Consider the following 15892-nt stretch of genomic DNA (forward strand, 5'->3'; position numbering starts at 1 on the left):
CAGTAAAAAGGTGTCATGTGATAAGAGTTCCTAAAGTTATAAGTCGCATGATATCATGTTTGGGGATATATGATGAATTGATATGAATTGTCTCCACAATCCCTTTGCTGACAGCGAATGTTTTTCCCAACAAATGTTATCTTTAATTGCTTTTAATGGCTTGATCAGAAATGATACCATCTTTATTTGGAAATTGAATATGTTTCAAGTGCAAGTGAGGCCTGTTAATAATTCATCTTAACTTTGATTCAATGAAGCAATTATCTTTTTGCCAACACAGCTGGAATACTATCAGTTGAATGTTAACCGACAGCAGCTTCTATCACTATTGTGTGAAGGCGACTATAAATCATATAATATGATTTAATGATGATGACGATAACAGTGTTTTATAGAAGTGCTCATGTGACTTTACAGTCATACACATCTCATAGAGCTCCTATTTGAACTGGCCAGGGTTTAGCTAATGTCTGAGCAGTTTTACTACTGAACACTTGTTTGAATTTGTGGCAGCATTAATTGATAACACATGTATCTGTGTGTGTGTACAGGTGGGTCTGGCTCCACATCTGTCTGGTGTTTTCAATAGTGTGGTAACTGCACGGCCTTGTGGTTCAGACAGACCAACACAAGGTCACAACTTTTTTTTTATTCATCCTTTTTTTCTCAGTATCAGCATTTTTTAATAGCAAATATCTTTATGAAAAGAGAAAGGCCCCAGACGGACTCAGTGGAGAGTGATTTGGACAAAATAAGCTTCATACAGGACAAAATTAAACATATGTCATTAGAAATCAGACTGTGTTGCAAGTATGTGCAGGTTTCCAGGTCAATTCTGAGGAATTTTGTGAGAATGTTTTCTTGAATGTTTGATATAGTGCTGATCCATTAAATGCTACATGGATTCTTTTGCATCCAATTTTTCAGGTCAGTCTCAGCTGTCACTCATGACATTCCATCCTGTTTTCAGTAAATATAAACCAAATTTATGGGAAAATTTAACACCAAAAATCAGTGCAGTGAGAACAGGTTTGCTAGCACAAGGGAGGCGGTGTTATTGCCTACACTCCAGCCAGCCACTAGGGGGCGATACAGATGATTTGGCTTCACTTTTGGGGCGCTTACTTTCAATCCGACTTCAAAATTACCTGAGAAAAGCCTTTTGTGTTTTTTTCTTTATTTGGAAACTAGTTAGACAGGTGTTATTAAATGAACTGGATGAAATACTCATCAATAAAAAATGTTTTTTATTCATATATATAACTAACATTTGCAAAAAGAAACAGTATAAAAATACATTGACAAGATTTGCATACAAAATACATTCATGTACAATCCAAATAGATTATATCCTGTATCAAGAGGCAGACAATCTGAACAAAACCAGATTTACTATTTGGAGCCAATGAGGTCAAGATACAAACTTAAAAAAATCTTCTCTTCTACATGTCTTCCCCGCCTAAGAGCGGTACAGTATCCTGATGAGTTCTTGTAAGGTCTGTTGGTGTTGCAGCTTGGCTTGGCATGGGATGATGGATCTCATAACTGCTGAGTGTGTACTAACTGTCCACAAGCTGGACAGTGAGCCCTCAGTCTGCTTGTTTGTTTCAAGTTATTCTGAGTGAAGCCTCAGATTCATGTGGAAATAGAAAATTTTAGCTACTTGCAAGTGTTGGACAGTTCTGAGCAGGCAGATCATGCTGAAAAATAGGAATGGGATAGAACAAGAACAAGTGAAAGTACGAGCAAGTGAAAGGTAGTAGTCATGTTGCAATTCTGAAAGTAGAATACTGGAAATGCTGATGGAGTGTTTCTTGAAGAAATGCTTGCATAAGCATCAACATTAATACTAGCACATTGTGATTATTTTCATAATCTTTGCATGTTAATCTCACCTACAATGTCTACCTGTTTGTATGCACTTGGAAAGAGATGCTACATGCATGTTTAAGCTTGCAGTTCGCTTGTATGGTAGAGTACACATGTATTTGGATGCGTAGGAATAGGCCTATATATTTTTCAGTATCACATACAGTGCTATACCGTAAATATTTACTCCTGCCAGCCTGTGTGTCTACAGCAAATGTGTGTGTGAATGTTAAGTGCATTGTGTATTGCTGCATACCTACAACATGTTTAACAGTTGGCTTTGACGTGTGTGTTTCAGGGTCATCTGAAAAACCAGATGAGGCCAAGTAAGCCAAACAGGAAGCTCGAGGGTGTGTTCACACAGCCGGTTGAGGTGTGGTTGTGTGGGTGAGGAGGACAGTTCGTGTAGGGCTCCAAACAGGCGGCATAGGCCATGACGTGTGCCACGTAGTTTTGCTCTTTCACCCCGTGGAACAGGTGAGCCATTGGGCCTTTGGCATAGATCGCTACATCCTCTCCGCCGTGCGTCTCTGCGTCCAGCGGTACAGCGGCCTGCTGCATGTACTCTTCATCGTCTGGAAGGAAACAAGTGTAGACTCTCAACTCTCTGCTTGGATCATCAACTGTACATACAAAACGACTGCTTAAATATGTTAACCATAATATCATATATGTTAATGTGACTGAAACCCAGTGCACAAGTTACGGAAGTATTAATCATATATTTGTTTTTATATATATGAACCAACAAAAAAATGCAAAAACTACCAAAACAAATTTCCACCATGTATGGGTGAAGGAAGAACCCATTCAATCCTGATGCAGATGCAGGAATTTCTTTTCACTTTCTTTAACATTGCGTTTTTCAACATTTTCGCAATTTTTCCAGGGAATAATTAATGGATCTAGATGGAGAAAATCTGGCACATTTAGGGAACTAATATCTATGAGTCTGTGAAATTTGAGTGGAGCTTGATCGTATTTAAGGGGACTGTTGTGCCTTGGCAGAGGTATGAGCTCCACTGAGTGCCATTCTACTTCCAAAAGAATACATAAAGTTTTAAAGGTGAGTGTATCTCACTTATGCACATTTACTTAAAGGGCCAAATAGGATGAGTGTGCACTTTTAGACACAACTAATGGTTCCAAAAACATAAAGTGAGGCGAGGCCAGTCCAATCAAAAGTACCAAAGTCTGGACTTTGAGGTCAGGGTGTGTGTGTGTGTGTGTGTGTGTGTGTGTGTGTGTGTGTGTGTGTGTGTGTGTATACAGATATATTTCCTCTACACTGCCTCACTGCAATGACTGAAGCAAACCGTGCAGAACAAGAGAAGGAGGAACCAGATCGTTGCTGTCCAGTGTTCCACAAAGAAACACAAATAACCTCTAAAAGTAACATGTTCACAATGAGGCCTGTGTGTGGAGGAGAAGACAACACGGTGCCATAAACATCATATTTCATCTTTGGTTTCCAAAGAAAAACGCAGGCATGAGTCAGCCTTAACCACATCGGTTCATGCTGTCTGTGCACACGTCGGCAGAGATGAATGCTGCATCTGAAAGACATTAGTTTGATTGCTTACAGTAATCCACCATTGAGATGTTTCCTCTGGTTCCATTTACATGGACATAACCGGGGCCGTTGGCATACAGGATGCTGGTGAAAGGCATTTTGTCGTCTGCTTTCTTTGGTGCCAGACCTGAACAGCAAAAATGACAGGACAGGTGAGTAATGACAGTTGTAATGATCACAAAACGGACATTTTTAAGAAACATGCAACTTAAATAATCATGAATATTACAGTATTAAAGTATCATCTGCATATATGAGTATCTCAAAGTTTGTCATTCTGGGCTGTTTAAACTTTAAAATGTCTAAAAGCTTCATGATTCTGAGCTGGATTTTTTATGCGTATGCTTCATGCTATTTTCATGAATCCGAAACAACATGCTAGGTTTACCAAAGATGGGATTTCCTCGAGGTGTGTTGCCACCGAAGGTGAAGACGTGGGAGTGGTCGGCGGTAACCACAGTCAGTGTATCAGATTCTCTGGTCAGCTGTGCAGCACGTTGAATGGCTTGGTCAAACATCACTGCCTCTGTCAGGGCCAGCTTTGCAATGCCGTCATGATGACCATGATCAATTCTCCCTCGTTCATATGACACAATGTAAAGCAAGTGAATTAGACCTGGCCACAAACACTTGATCTTTACAAAACTTCACTTGACTAATTTTAACAGTAGCCAAATGGTGTATACGTCTGATAATGATTAATTAATGTGATGACCGCTCTTTATGCTTTATATTGGAGCCATAAAACTAAAGTCAAGTTTCAAAAGGTATAAATCTTTATTTTGAGGCCATGATTATTACTGATGCTGATAATGTCATGCTTGATGAGTTGTTAATGAGTTGTAGGAATGCTAATGAATATACATATGCAGTGTTACTCATCTTCCACAAACAGGAAGTATCCTTTGGGATTCTTGCTGAGGATTTGTATGGCCTTCTCCGTCATCTCCACAATGGAAGGGTCTCGTGTGCTGTTCCGGAAAACCTCAAACCTCATGTCCTTTGGCTCAAACAGACCTGGACCCATGGAGAAGGAAAAAACAGGTTTGATCTGGTGGTTGCATTAAGAAGAAAAACAAATCAGCAAACAGGAATGTTGATGGGCAGAGATAAACTACAGATTGAGCAATAACACAATACTTAAAGCCAAGTGCAAGAGGAAAATAAAGTAAATATACTTACATATGTACCTTTTATCAAGTTTAAATGACTAAAGCCTACCACAATAAACTGCTGCCTATTATTACACTTTCAAATGCAGGAAAAATAACAAGAAAGCAATATAATGTTGAAAAAAATTACAACAGCAACTGCATCTGTGTTATGTACATTGTTATCGCTGTGGTGAGGGGTGATAGTACAAGTTTCCTGTAACTTTACAGTGCACCTTCATGAGTTCTTCACATGCTTGTAAAAATGACAACTGGAAACCTGTTACTTCAAAGCCCTTGAGCAGATTTCGTAACTTAGATAAGACTGAGTGCGCACACACACACACACACACACACACACACACACACACTATCAGAGTGTTTTCACCTGCTGTCAACCTCCTGATTGTGTGTTAACACATCTATGTACCCACCCATGAGCCGATCAGTAGTTTTAGCATTAATCTCGTCAAACTCCTTCCTGTGCCAAACATAGTGCGAGCGCTTGTTCTGAAACACGAAGCAGAGGACACAAGTCTATGGGTGCTTATCTTTAGACTATAGATAGCTGATAGAAGTAATGAATGACCCTACTGGCTTAGCCTTCAGCCACGTGTCTATGAGGTTCCTCTTGTCTTTGCGGTCACCCTTTCGAGAGTTGGAGGTGGGATACTCCGGGTCTGGGGTGCCTTTTGGTGTCATGTACATCCTCCCTCCGCCCAGAATCACCTTAAAGGGAAACCAGACACAATGGAATGTTGCATTAAAGGTTCAGTGTGTAGAATTAAGTGAAGTTGCATGTTGCAGCTGATACCCCTCACATAACCCTCCCCTTCCAAACAAGAAAGAGAACCTGTGGTACCTTCATTTGTCATAAAAACTCAAAAGGTGTTTATACTGTCGACCTCTGCAGAGAGGACCCGCTGCAGACGTAAATTTAAAGTATTTAAATATAAATGGCTCATTCTAGAGTAAAGAAAACAACAATTTTACAATTTAGATGAAACACACCAGTGAAAACATCACTAGGATTATTTTATATTTAATTTCTGCTGATAGATCCCTTTCACCTAAATATTACACCGTGAACCTTTCATGAAACAGTACACAAATTATGTTTCTCTGACTTTACATGTTTTATTCAATGTAGTATATGTTGTATTGTATATGTTTATTTAATATTAACAGTGACAGTAACAGTGAGGCTTTAAAGTAGATTTATAACTTTATAACTTCTCTAAATTTGCTGTCAAATATATATATTTTTGAATAACATAATATCATCATGTAGCTGAATGTGCATACAACCTATTGTAAAGAAGATGAACACTCATGAATTTATATATATATATATAAAGTTTTGCTGGACTAAATCTAATATTAATCCTTGGCACATTTCTGTCCTACTTTGGTTTGATATTTTTTTCTGTCTACAGCTGCCCTGTGAAGTCTTTTACTAGTTAACCAGATCAAAGTCCTCATGGACTTTGGAAATTAAATTGTATTCCGATAATCCCTCGCTCACTTCAATTACATCCAAGCAATATAAAGTCAGATAAAATCCCACAGCTGATCGTCCATCTGAAAACAAACAAGTGATAAAGATACGTCTGGTTTTGGAATGATACAGTAGCAATACATTAATTAAAAAGTGCTAAACAGATTTGTTCTTACGTACATCAATATCAACGTTGGTGACCATTTGCGTGGCGATGTCCACACAGCCCTGTCGGCGAGCACTGTAAGGAAGATCGGCATCACTGTACCAGCTGCGGCTGACAGAGTGAGCGTAGGCAGCAGCCGGCGAGGCGTGCTGGACACGGGTGGTGGTGACTATACCAACTGATTTACCTGGAACGGACACAAACATTTAAATCAGGAATGAAATTGTCCACAGTAAATTAATCACAATGTGAATAGGTTTATTTAAATTTGACTATTCTTTACCTCCACCTAGGAGGTTGTGCTTTCATTGCTGTTGGTTTGTTTATTTGTCTGTTTGTCATCAGAATTACTCAAAAACTACAATACTGATTTCCGTGAAGTTTTGTGGAGGGGTGGTGTGTGACCCCAACAAGAATCAATACAATTTAGTTCTACATGTAATGTAGCAAAAACATAACACCTACAATAATACTGCAGCAGTGATTATAATATGTCACATAATGGACACTAATGTGCCTTTACACAGGAATCATTTACATGACTTCACATAGGAATCGATATACCCATGCAAATGATGTGTTGTGATGCGGTCAGTGTAAAATAATAATTCCACGTCAGCTGTTCTGAACATTGAACCATGAGTGGTCATCCTCAGGTAGCAGAGAACACGTTTATCAGAGCATTGTTTTATTCCAGTGCGTATCTTGAGATAAGAATGTAATTCAGACGTATTCACCTCTCAATTACACAGAACACCCACTACTTAGCCGAGCCGTTTATTGTCCTCACCCTGTGCCTTTGCCCGTCGTAATACCGAGAAGACTTCATTGCCGAAGGTGGTGTTGCATTCGTAGGCCACCGCATTAGCGCTGAGTCCCACAGTCTTGGCGTTGGCCTTCACGCCGCAGTGGTAGGCCGTGGCTGTGCTCGCGCTGTCGGCGACCTGCTTATCTACACTGTAGGTCTGCATAGTAGAAAGACAAATCAAGACAGGACAGTGACTTCAAACGTTTCTAATATTTCATTTTATGATAAACTGAAATGCATTTTCTGGTTTTTTGCTTGGTGATGAGCACCTAGGGAGACTCTATAGGTGGCAGGGTGACTATTACTTCTAATTTTATTGTTTAAATTGTTTCAGAGAATCTGCTGTTGCCGTTATTTAATGTAAAACTGGTCTCATACAACAGATGGAGGACATTCCTGGAAAATAACTGTTTTCTTGTGCATTTCCCTTGAATGAAGTAAACGTAAAATCCTGTTTGATTATAGGTTAGAACAGAGAGAAACTGAAGACACTGGATTCTGCTTGGTCAGGAGAACCAATACAACGATTATATGACTTTAAATCTGTTTTCACTGTTTCTACCACAATGTCAGCATTTTTGGTCTAAGTGTTGATTTACTTAAATCCCCCGAAGCTCATTTCAGACAAAAAGAGAGGGATGGAATGAGGCAAGATCGGACATGTTCAGAAAAAAAAGCGTGTGAAAGATGGACACGCTTCAATGCTTCAACCCTTCACCTCCACGTGTCACACTTTACTGATTTACCAAACAGCCACAGAAATGTCCAAAGACTTCTATGCATACATGCAAGGTTACAGAGTGAGGAGGCAAAGAAATGAGCCTTTGTTACTTTGCTCTGCTTTCATTTAGTTTTCAGTATTTTGACGAGCAATGTGAAAACTGCAGAATTACTGCTTTATCCTTTCTATCCTTATATAGTCCCTTTAAAATTTGCTAGCTAATATTAATCCAGTGGTAGAGAAATGTGGTTGAAGAAGTTTTCACTATTAAAAGGTGTAAAAAATGTTAAACAAACTGTACTGCCAGTCTCTTTAGGTAGAAAAAAGAAAAGCAATAACAATTTTCAGCAGTAAAGCTTCAAATGGTCCACCCAATGCATGAACAAGCTTTACATAAAGATGCATGACATAAACACGCCCAGAAATGAAGCCAAAACCTCTTGATTTCCCCCTGCTGGCTGGCTGAAGTATAAGTTATAAACCCAGCTTCCTACATGTTGGTGGATGGGATGTTTCTGTCATTTGAGGCAGTTCTTATCACACTGATCGTACAAGTGTTGTTTTTTGTGCTAAGTTGCCTTAATAAGATACATTTTTATTCAGTGGGAGATGCACTGTCCATCTTTATATAAAGTCTATGATCGTGCCATTACAGGACGATGATTATAAAATACTCCTCCTTCTGAAAAATGTAAATGAATTCAAAACACACCAAGGTTATATGATGAAACCTTACAGGCTCTGTGATGATCAGCAGGTAAGTGTTGTGTTGTCACCTTAGACAAGGCCACATATGGGAAGGTGTCCATGGCCAGCATTGTCTCCTCCCCTGATCCGCCCTCCATCTGACCTCGCAGGATCCGCGCTGCCGACACAGTGGACACGCCCATCCCTGGGAGAAAATTATTTACAGGTGAAGGTCCCAGATATGCTTGGATTAATTTTTTTTAGCTTTGCAATCTCAATCTACAGTCATATTACATGATTTATTAGGGATGCAACAGTTTTAGCATCTATTTGCGTATTTGTTTTTGTAGGTTGTACTTGTCTGAACCCACAGAGCAGTGACAACTGCTGTCTGTCCTGTCTGTGAATATAATGATCCAAACCAGAAACGTGTTTGTTTGAATAGCTCAGACTGTAACTGCCACACTGAGGAACAATATTGATTCAGTGACTCTCTGACTAAACAAAATCAAAGAACGGCGGGGACATTAACGTCGACTGAATGTGGACACGGGCAGGACGGTTATGGCAGCTGTTTTGAAGGAGAACCACACTTTCAAACAAAAACTTCACACAGGCCAACAACGACTCTTCTCTGCAAATATTCAGACCACTATTTGGAGAACATAAAAACATACACAAAGATACAGCTATGTCACTATACCACATCTATTAACTACAAGTATAAGTACATGCCTTTTGATCACTTTGAAAAACATTTGAACAGTTTACTCTGACAGAGCCTGTGTTAAAGTCATGCACTTAACCCGTTCCTGTACATCACAGTCACATAAAACTGAGAAAAGGCTCTGTGCAGATTATTACAGAAGCGATGCACAAAGAAAACTCAGCCTCGACCACCCAGAAACCTGAGTCAGAAGGTTTGATTTAAAGCAGATATTCTGGTGGTTAACGGGGGAGAAAAAAAACACCCTCTGCATTCATACAGTTCTCCCAACAACAATTAGTTTTATGCCTCACCAGCTGTAAATATATCACATGGTGACATTCAATGTGAAATATCTTCCCGTCAAATCCAAATGGAAATGTTCTCTGACTGGCAATCGTCCCTTTGTAGTCAATGAACACCAGACTACGCCGTATGAATGGAGCATGTCAGCATCTTTGCTAATTGCTCTTAATTGTCACCGTGATTAACAAATTCTCACCCTGAACAAAAATGACTTCTTCACTTTAGTATTCATTTGAGTCCAATATTTGTCCACTTTTTAGTTTTGGTTTGAAATCCACTGACTCCCGATGGAAATATCTGACAAAGCTTAAGCTGCAGCTCCACTGCATTAACCAGCTATACTGAATGACTGTCTGTTGTTTGGTTCTTGTCAGGTGGTGAACAGTGTTTATCAAGACTTGTTTGCTCCAAACAGCTGCCTGCTGCTTTTGAAATTAATCAGAGCACTCAAAGGGACCTGTAAAGATAAAACTGAACTACGTCTCATAGATCTAAGAATCGTTGAGTCAGCTAAAAATCATGTGTGATTTTAAATTACACTCTTTCATTTACTCTATTATATAAGTTCAGCTTTAAATTCAGGATACTTGGTAAAAGAAAAGTTACTTTTATGGTTAAAAGAAGGCTTTTCTTATCAAATCCATGTAAACTTAATTATGTGAAGCCTTTTAAAGGAAAAGGTTTATATGCTGTGATTAAAAAAACCTCACTTTACTCAAACTGTCCATTGCTGCAGCTCCTCTTTTCAGTCTCTGTCTGAAACACTTGGTTTTAGCGCTTGCCCCCCCTCTCGATAAAGCCTAAAAATCTAAAAAACCCTCTTGTAACACAAGAAAAACTGATCATATGTTTCCTTTTACAAAAGCTGTGCAAAGTTTTATGATGATCTCTGACTCATTGATCTTTACAAATTTAGAGAAAAACACAATCCACTGTGAAAGCCACTTTCCATCAATCTATTCTGAGCACAGAAAACGCACCACATCTGAGCGGTGTTGCATATTGAGCTGTCACTGCGACGGAAAGTGACTGTTTCTGTCCAAACTTCACCCACACTCAGAACAACAGTGTTGTGGTTTGCTGGAAGAGATTCAGTAACGATAGCGTGACCTACCGTCGCCCAGGAACAGGATGATGTTCTTGGCCTGGTGATTCCGAGGGTGGAGCTTCAGCGCAGCATCCAGTGTCGCTCTCGCCTGAGCATCCCAATACGCTGGCTCCCTCTCAAGTTCATACCGTGCTGCTCCATGAAAACACACACACACACACACACACACAGAGAGAGAGAGAGAGAGAGAGAGAGAGGTGTGAGGTGAGTGTGTGGGAGAGAGTGGGCGGATATGAGTGGATCTCAGAGATAATAAGAGGCAGGTAGAGAATGAGGCAGGTGTATGATATACACTGCTTAGTATGTGCATGGTGTTTGCATGTGTGCAATGAAGCTCCGGTGCACAAGCCTCAATTCAATTCAAGTGTTGTCAGTATAGGCGCCTGCACACTCAGGCATCTCTTTTTTGCCTTTCTCTGACACTTTGAATAATATTTTTGCCTTTGGCTAGAAAAGCAAAAAAGTGTCAAAATGAAAAACACAACCGAGAAGACACTTTGGTTTCTGTCTGTTCATGCCCACTGAGGGGCTCACGGCGAAGGAAGTCAAAGAGGAACATTCCTTCGGCAATAACAAAAAGGAAAGACAAACAGTCCATCCCACAGTTTACATAAAAAGGTAGACACAGGAAAAAATATACTCACTCACGCTTTTGTGCATCTGCGCAAACACTCTCTCTCCATCCCACATACACACCTGAGTCCGTGCTCATGGGCCACCGCAGCGGACGTTTCTCAAGCACAGCCCTGTCCTCAAACACTCACCCTTTTCCAGGTTGAGGTCACATGCTCATGTCCCCCTGCGCGTCCATTTGTCTGCCCACAAAAGTGCTACTAATATCCACACCGCTAATAATCAATAGTTAATAACTCTTGTCAGCTCCTCACCTTGGCTCTGCACAGCAGCCCGGCCCACTGCCAGCAGGATAGGGCACAGGAGGATGAGCGTGAGATTGGGGGCCCTGCACTGTGGCTTCTGCATCTCTAATCCCTGTAACCGGTGGAGGCTGGAGAGGTCGACACAGCCGGCTTTCACAGCAGCACGTTGAGACCGACAGGCAGGAGGCACAGGCGAAGAGTGTGTGTGTGGCTGCTGAGACCTCCAGTCCTTCCTTTTTAAAGCCCCGCTGGGTGTGTAGTAAGGAAGGGCCCACGACAGCTCATAGGCTCAGAGCCACAAAAGAGGGGAAGAGAGAATGTGAGAGAAGGAGGAAGAGCCGCGAGGGGAGAGACACACGAGCGAAAGACCACACAAGAGCACTGTAGCATCGCAGCCCCTCTACTCATTTCAACTCCTGAAAGTGCACAACCCCCCTTTTATTGTTTTAAAAGGTTCCTTTAATTTAGCTCTCCCTCTTCTGTCTGACGTGTGCATAGAAATGTAAATGTCCCTTTGATGTGGTAGATGAATAATAGGTCTTTTTTATGCAGCAGCCTCTTTAACAGGGAGAGAGGGGGAAAAAAATGGCTGCCCAATTTGTGTTGGCATCCATAACACACAAATCATAACCATGCCTCTTTCCATTTCTTTCCCCCCCATCCGCTGGAAAAACCATCCAAGGGAGGAAATGGAACCAGGTCCAACCTATTCTTGAGAACATCATGATTGGGTCTTGATGTGCTCTGCTTTTCATGTCAGGAAAATGGTCATATTTCCATTCTCCCCCCACCGTCAGATTTTTTTTTTGCATTTGAAGGACCCCAATATTTTCCCTCCCTCACCAACTCAACTTGGCTGTTGATCCACGGGAAGTGAAGCGGTGTTCGCATTTTTCCTTTGTGAGGTAGTGGAGACCGCCTGCAGAATAAAAATGTCTCTCCACGCAAACACAACACTTAATGTGTGAAATAAGTTGAGTGGAGCCAACTTCGCTCCACACGACCAGAAGAATCAAATTCCCGGGGAAACGGCTCTGGCCTCGTGAACCCGCGAGGCTGAATCTCGTTACCAGTCGGTGCTGTGGAGGACCTTTGCTTTCCGCTGAACCACTCACCCGTTGCCAACAGGGGTTTGCAGTTAGTCACATGTGCCTAATCAAGAGTGCAATAAAATCATAGCAGCAATCCGGTTAAAGAGGCCTCACATGATGTGGCCCACACCACATGAACTGGAAATACCAGCAGCAAAGTGCTGGGGCAGGAAAACTTGTGGAGGCATGACTGTCTGTCCATTTGTTATGGGTTTGCCTCCGAGTGAAAGTCTAACTTCTGCTGGGAAAGTCAAATTAGTTTCCTGCATGACAAGTGTAAACACCTGGTGGCTGTTTTAGGTCTCAGCGTGGATCATCCATCCTACGTAGAGGTGCTTAGGCGCTTTTGTGGGCTGATTATATGGCAAGCCTGGATGCTCATGGGAATGTAGCGAACTCCTGGGAATTTAGACAATGAAACAAACAAAGAGATGCAAAACAAGAGTTTGAGGAACCTAATCCCAATGTATACGTGCACATTTCAGTCCCGACACATTCAGTACGAATAACTCTAAACAATAAAAAATAAGATAAAGGTATAAATCGAATATAACTTGATCTTAAAAAAACAATCAATTGTGCATCTCAGGTACATTTCCTGTTGACACCAAATACATATTTTATCTATTCTTCCCACCAAGCATGACAGTCGTGACTATGCAGGAGGGATAAGGAGATAAGTGCTGGTAGAAATAAACCCAACATATTCCCCTGGCCTCTGGTGGGATATTTGAAATACAGCAGATGAGAGAGCAGGAAGCAGAAGAAAATCCATCCAAACAATTTTTGTTTTTGTTTGAATTCAAATGGAAAAAAAGTCAAACTAATTGAAAAATGGCAGAAAGTCATATGCTAATAGCCTCATTGAAGAGTCATCACAGTCTCTTTTTAGGGTCACACATACGCTTATCAGTAGCGAACTTCCAATTCCATTCTGTGCAAGAGACAGGGCGAATAAAATATTCTCTTCCTTTTGCACAGCTAATCCACAGCATGACTTTGCGTGCAGTTCAACTTATGATGAAATTTATAAACCCTAACCCACACTCAGCAAGCGATGGTATGTAATTTACCTTGGCAGACCATTCCCCTGCATTCATGATTGTAACCTGAGTCTGGATTTTTTATAATTATCAATCTCTCTCCTCTCACCACCTGTCTATATGTCCACTGCCTAAATAATGGTAAGTTAACTTTAAAAATGGAGGAATATGTTTATATATGTGTAGAATCATGACTTCTTATGGGTAAGTTACTTTCAGGAGCTGCTCTACTGTATGTGGTTGATTTATAAAGAACCTAAACAGATCTATTTTTAAAGCTTATTGCATCATACACTGGTTTCTACAGTTAGACCCACAACTCTTCACACACTCCGTCTTTCCAGCATCTGGATCCTGAGTCATTGCCTCTTCTAAATGTAAATTACAAACTTTATTCCCCTCCACTCTGCTCTCCTTACATCCTTTAACCTATGGATACTGTGAATTACAGTGGTTAGTCATTACCATTTTGGGTCTAGATTACAACTCACAGAGGGAAATGTTTAGGTTCAGGTTGTCAAAGTCAGGATATGTATGTGGGTGGTGCCAGACCACACAGCCACATTTTCAAAGAAAAAATCCTTTTCCTCACGGCTTTTGTCAGGATTTATTCAGATTTGACAAAGATAGAGGACGGACCGATGGGGCTGAGGATATTGATGGTGAAAGTTGTGGATGCTTGAGATGGCATGTTAAAGAAAAAACATCAGACATTGAGTGTGGGAAGAAAAAAAAGAGGGACGAGACAGAGAGACTGCCAGATCTTAGAGACAATAAAAACAGAGACAGTTCTGGTGCAACAAAAACAAAGTCTGCAATGATGCCTGTGATCTATTTTGGCCTCAGCATCAATATGTATGCCCCCTTCCCTCAAACACACACTCAGAAGCTGTTTTCAGACACGACCTGCGGGCAAAATCCAGAGAATTGGCTACAGTATCTACCCAGAGTTTGCCTTTCACACATGCACAACATAGTAGGAGATTCTCTGCACAGACGCGTTCACAACAGCAATAAATTCTCTGCATTATTCAGGGGAGAGGTGGAGCAGCTGGGTGCAGCAGACAGGCAGGAAGTGACGTATTAACCCCACAAGTAACTCTCTTGACATCTCTGTCTTTATCTTCTATGTGTGTGTCACTGCTTTTTCACAGAGAGATATTTATTTTCTTAATATGTCTGTCACGTGAAACAAGCTTCATCAACACTCCCCACTCCTCACTCAGACAATTGCGTTCACACATGCACCTCCTCCTGAGAAAATACAGACAAACTGCAAAGTCCAGTGCATGTCTAAAGGCAACTAAAGTGACATCCATTAGACGCATGAAGAATATATCCAGATCAATTTAAGGAGCGTCCATAAATGATGTAAGTCCTCTTTGTGTAAAGCGCTAGTGACTAAGATCCCATCTCAGAGCGATTGAAAGGGCAGTCATAAAAGATTTTTACTGGCAGAATGCAACTCAATTGGGGGACAATTAGAAGTGAAGCACTGAGAGACCCACGTCTCGACTCAAGGCAGCAACTCACAGCAGCGGCTTCAGTGAGAGATCGCTGCCTCAACATCAAACAGTCTGGCAGCTGAGAAGTGGCCCCTCTTTGTACTTAATTAGACCCAGTTTATCCTAATTAGGTTGCAGTGTGTGTGTGTGTGTGTGTGTGTGTGTGTGTGTGTGTGTGTGTGTGTGTGTGTGTGTGTGTGTGTGTGTGTGTGTGTGTGTGTGTGTGTGTGTGTGTGTGTGTGTGTGTGTGTGTGTGTGTGTGTGTGTGTCTGTGTGAAATTGTAAATTATAGAGACTGGTTTAGCAAAAAGCAGAGAACATATCGAAAGAAAAGTAACGTTTCATGTGTATTAGAAAGATAGAAACATAGTGTGTCTAAGGACGAGGATTTGTAAGAGAGCTTTTGGTGATGAGGGCCGATGCTGGTGTTGATGTGCTGTAGAAAACGTGATCTCCTTAGAGGGATTTGTACGTTACATCCTGTCTCCTGCACCCCCCCCGTCACCTGAACGTTCCAGAGACGTCTTGTCATGTTGTTGTTGTGAAAGTGTCTGACCTCAAAGTCTCTTGCTGCCTTGTTCGCATGTGAAGAGCAAACTCCAGAGATAGACTTTCATGTCTGACTTAAATAGAAGTATAAGTGTTTGTATAAATCTGTGCAAACATGCTTCCTGCCTCTCTGTGATGTCTTATAATTGTGCATGGTTTGTTATGTCTGACTTCAAACCTACAAGTTGTGACATGGAAAAAAAAAAGTAAATTGCAGTAAACTCATATCCAGG

General features: G+C 41.0%; 1 protein-coding gene across 1 annotated transcript; it reads right to left on the minus strand.

Annotated features, from left to right (window-relative positions):
• Window positions 1-1224: 1224 nt before the first annotated feature.
• On the minus strand, window positions 1225-13040 carry alpi.1 (alkaline phosphatase, intestinal, tandem duplicate 1). Its single transcript, XM_020098313.2, has 11 exons — window positions 11481-13040; window positions 10600-10725; window positions 8563-8678; window positions 7048-7222; window positions 6272-6444; window positions 5188-5322; window positions 5028-5103; window positions 4325-4459; window positions 3831-4022; window positions 3453-3569; window positions 1225-2444 (listed from the first exon to the last, which is right to left on the minus strand). Exons 1-11 carry the CDS (start codon window positions 11572-11574, stop codon window positions 2170-2172), a joined length of 1614 nt encoding a protein of 537 aa, XP_019953872.2. The 5' UTR covers window positions 11575-13040; the 3' UTR covers window positions 1225-2169.
• Window positions 13041-15892: the final 2852 nt, after the last annotated feature.

The sequence above is a fragment of the Paralichthys olivaceus genome, chromosome 3 (genome assembly GCF_024713975.1).
Source record: "Paralichthys olivaceus isolate ysfri-2021 chromosome 3, ASM2471397v2, whole genome shotgun sequence".
Taxonomy (NCBI): domain Eukaryota; kingdom Metazoa; phylum Chordata; class Actinopteri; order Pleuronectiformes; family Paralichthyidae; genus Paralichthys; species Paralichthys olivaceus.

Coding starts and splice junctions, on each gene's coding strand:
- alpi.1 (XM_020098313.2), bottom strand. CDS start 11,574: ATGCAGAAGCCACAGTGCAGGGCCCCCAATCTCACGCTCATCCTCCTG. Junction 4,460..5,027: donor AACTACTGATCGGCTCATGG/GTGGGTACATAG, acceptor CCATGGGTCCAG/GTCTGTTTGAGCCAAAGGAC. Junction 2,445..3,452: donor CATCTCAATGGTGGATTACT/GTAAGCAATCAA, acceptor GTTTCCTTCCAG/ACGATGAAGAGTACATGCAG.